Source organism: Homalodisca vitripennis, unplaced genomic scaffold (genome assembly GCF_021130785.1).
Source record: "Homalodisca vitripennis isolate AUS2020 unplaced genomic scaffold, UT_GWSS_2.1 ScUCBcl_181;HRSCAF=1524, whole genome shotgun sequence".
NCBI lineage: Eukaryota > Metazoa > Arthropoda > Insecta > Hemiptera > Cicadellidae > Homalodisca > Homalodisca vitripennis.
The window spans coordinates 111,280-115,585 of record NW_025776306.1 but is presented as its reverse complement, the minus strand read 5'-3'; the positions used below and the strand labels follow the sequence as shown (position 1 = coordinate 115,585).

At 33.9% G+C, this 4,306-nt stretch overlaps 1 protein-coding gene across 1 annotated transcript; it reads right to left on the bottom strand.

Moving 5' to 3' along the window:
- Nucleotides 1-3,099: 3,099 nt before the first annotated feature.
- LOC124370449 lies at nucleotides 3,100-4,029 on the bottom strand. The gene has a single exon (XM_046828734.1). The coding sequence runs from the start codon at nucleotides 4,027-4,029 to the stop codon at nucleotides 3,100-3,102; it is 930 nt and encodes a 309-aa protein (XP_046684690.1).
- Nucleotides 4,030-4,306: the final 277 nt, after the last annotated feature.

The window sequence follows — 4,306 nt, the reverse complement described above, 5'->3', positions numbered from 1 at the left end:
AAGTAAAAAATAGAGTTCTGGTGGAGATTGTATGTTAAATCCAACTGCATCCTATGTTTTTAAGTTGAAAATAATAGAGTTACTGTTAAATTAGTTGTTGGATGTAATTATTTTGTCCATGTGGAAAAAGTAATCATAAATAAGAATAAGAATAAGAATGTATTTATTCCACCATCAAATAACAAAGGTAAACATATGTAAAAAAACTTGGAATGACTAGTCACCGCATCAAGTAAAAGGTGACTAGCACAATGAAAATAAACAAGAACTTCTTACATCAAACAGTCTAAATATTACTTATAACCTAGCGGTCCGCTGCAGTGTCAGCACTTATTTATTTAACTGAACCAAAGTACACTTTACATTAATACGAGTAAGTAAAATAAACTAAGTAAACTATTCACTTCACTAAGTAACCTCGTCAGTAGGTGAACTAAAAACATCCAATATATTAAATAAAGCCAAACAATTGAATACTTAAAAATATTCACACAAACGCATATAAACTCTATTCCATATATCTACAATAGTAATTCGTTTTTAATTTTCATAATTATAGCTAATGTAATATTTCTACCAGGTCATTAATGTTGTCTTTATCAAACAGCCATGATTTTAATTTAATATGAAATAGCCTTATGTTTTGACTGTTTTTTATGTCTATCGGTAAAATATTAATAATTTTTGGGCCTAAAAATATAAATGTTTTACTGAATATAGTTTTATTCACTTTTGGTCTAATGTATGTTACTTTAGAAGCTGCCCTGGTATAAAAGCGAAATTGTTTTGAACATTTATTTCCACTACGTATGTAAAACATTTTTAATACTTAAAAAATAAAAAGGTATTTCAGAGGCAGAATTTTTAGGAGGCGAAATAGAGGCAAGGACGGTTCGTGTTTGGATTTAAATGTTATGATCCTTATAAAGTGTTTTTGTATGATTTCTAATGGATTTAGTGTGGTATTGTTTGCTGCGCCCCACACTTCTATACCATAAGTCAGTCTTGAGTGGATTAAGGCAAAATATAGCATACGTAAAAGGTTATCGGTTAAAAGATTTCTTAAATAATAGAACGTTCTTAAATTTTTCTTAATGTGTTGCTTCCATTAAGCGGTTTTCGTCTAGAATTACGCCCAGATATTTTATATGAGTTACTTGACTAATAATCGGGCAGGGACAGTTATCATTGATTGAGCAATTTAAATAATCATGATATTTTAAAGTATTAGGGAAAGAGTATTGTTTTAGGTCAAAATTAATAAAGTTTGTCTTTTCAGCATTTATTATCATTCTGTTGTTAATACACCAGGTTCCCAAGGACTGCAAATCTTCATTAATGTTGACCCATATGTTTTCCCAACTTTTCTTGGAGTAATGGATGGCAACGTCATCGGCAAATGCTATTATTTTACCCTTGAGTGGAACATTCATTAAATCATTTATGAAAATTAAAAATAGTGTTGCAGACAGTACCGATCCCTGGGGTACACCTTTCACAATAGATTTTGCGTGACTGAGACAGTTTTGAATTTTTACTTGCTGGGTTCTTTATTTTAGAAAACTACTAAACCGGTTTAGCAAAGGTCCTCTTATTCCAGCGAGTTCTAATTTGTCTAGAAGTATGTCAATGTCAACAAGGTCGAAGGCCTTTGAAAAATCTATTAATAATCCTGTACATTTATGACTATTATTTATGCTGTTTAAAATTCCCTCCATAAAAGTTGCAATAGCCGATTCTGTACTTTTACCTTTAGTAAAGCCAAATTTGTTAGATGAAAAAAGTTGTTGTTATTTAAAAATGAAAGTAGCCTAGATTTAATGCACCTCTCTAGAATTTTAGATATAATAGGCAATAGAGCAATCGGTCAGTGGTTTTGTATCATTTCGGGGCTGCCTTTCCATTGATATGCTGAATTACCTGCATTGCGATGAATTAAATTGTGGTAGTAGTTTTTCTTTGTACAACTTATCTCGGTTTGGAGATTGTCTTTAAATTTATTACAGTAATTGCAAAAAGATTTGTCATACGGTCTATTTTTCAAAATTTTTACTAATTTGTTCCTCTTATTTATTTTTTTAACAGAGATTCCGTTATCCACGGACTTTTGAATTTAGCTTTGCTGAATTTCGGCAGAAATACTTTTTCATTGGTATTTGAAATTATACTTTCATGTAATGTATCATAAAACATATCTAGTGACAGGTCAACGTCTGTCGTATGATAGATTGCATCCCAGGAGGAAGCTAATAAATAATGTTTAACACACTCAAAGTTAATTTTTTTAATTGCCACTTCTTTGTTGCGCTGCAAATTGTGTACATTAAAGTTATTTAGAGTTAATGCTGTTAAACTGTGGTCGGTAATGTTAATGTGAAAAATTCCTGTTTTGAAGTTTGTTAGATTTTTGTGCCTGACGAAAATGTGATCCAGACATGAAGCATGTTCTGTAGTTATTCTAGTGTTATCATTTATAAGCGAGTTAAAACTATTATTTTGGAACAGAGATAGGTAGGCTTCAGATTCGGGACTATGTTTTCCTATATCTATATTAAAATCTCCAATAAGTATAGAATTTGGTTTTAATTGTTTTGAGAACAGGTTCTACTTCTTTTACAAACTCCAATTTTGAAAACTCATGCATTCTATAAACGCAAAGTAATGAAAATATTAGGTTGTCAAAATAGATTTGTAGTAGTAATACATCTGCAGTTGTCATCTTACATTCCATAACATTTGCCTTAATTCTATTATTGATGAAAAACCACTATGCCACCTGATCTGTACGTCTCGTTACAGTTAGAGAAGGAGGTATAATTAGGTATTTGGTAGTGTGTTATTTCATTATTAAAAATCCAAGTTTCAGTTAAGATCAAAACATCAATATTTCGTTCTAGCTTTTGCAAATACATTAAAAGTAAATCAAAGTTTTTCCTGAGGCTTCTAATATTTTGATGTATAAACGATATATGATTGAATTTGTTTACAGGGAAGAAAGACTGATCCAATGTATTAAATATAGTGTTAAAGAGTTAAATATGAATAGACAATAGCTAAAAAATAACATACTTAGATCTAATTACGAGTAGCATAAACTATTTACAACTTATCTAAATCAGCGAAAGTGTCAACCTTCTTACATTTTTCTCCTTCGCTTCTTCGCACGAAGATCTTGCCGTCCCTGGTCCACACGTATTTGTACCCCTTCGTTTTCGCAGCCTCTTTGGTCCTTGAGAGGAGTTGTTTATTTTCTGGCGAGAGATGTTCATTGATAAACACTTTATTCTGTAAGTTGAATCTCGGGTTGATCTTATTGGCTGTCAGTGGTCGCACGTTCCTGAAGCTGCTGATCCAGACGTCCTTTTCCTCGAAGGTAGAGAACCGGACAATGATAGGCGGCGTCCTCTTCTTATTAAAGGAAGGTATGCGGTGAGCTGCTACCACTCTTTCTCTCTTCAGCTCGACTCCGATGGCTCTCCCAACGTCGTGGATGATGGCGTAAACATCTTCATTATTTGATTCAGGAACTCCGTCGATTTCTATATTTTGTTTCCTGGAGTATTGTTCTAGGTTTCTCACCCGTACCTCCAGATTGGAAACGTTGTTCCGCAGCTCCAAGTTCTCTTTCTGAAGCTTAAGGTTATCTTCCTGGGTTTTCTTTAATTCTTTCCTGACATTCTCCATTAGTTTGTTACTTTCCTCAACTGTGGTATTGAGGAAACTCAACGAGGTGCTGAGGCTAACGTTCTCGGTGGCAATCTTCTTCAACTCTTTCAGCATTTCTTTCTTGAATGCCTCGATAGTGTTGAATAGAAACTCCTTGCTGATGGTCGTGGTTCCTGCTGATTTGCTACTGGCCACTGATGAGGACTCCGGTTTACAGGAATTACATATCCAATCTTTCTTGGAACTCCTTGTTTTCTGCGGAACACAGTTAAGATGGCACACTGCTCCACAGTTCTCTGCACACCTCACCAAGTTAGGTTCACCATCACACGCTGAGTTACAGACACTGCAGTTAACCGGCATTATTTGAAAATCGTCACTTCGAGATTGTTATAAAAATTATTAGTGTCGGAACACGATCGACCTACACGTGGCTCACTATGACCTTGAGCTCGGCGCACAGCGATAAGGTCCGCACTGCTCGGCTGACTGATAACGACTGATCACATTCCAAATCCAAATTATCACATTTTAAAAGTTTCATTAACAGTTGGCTCTAGTTAAGACAGACCTTTCTAACATCAAAGACGTATTCCTCATACAACTAACTACTAAAATAAACAACCTCTTTTAAGTTAAT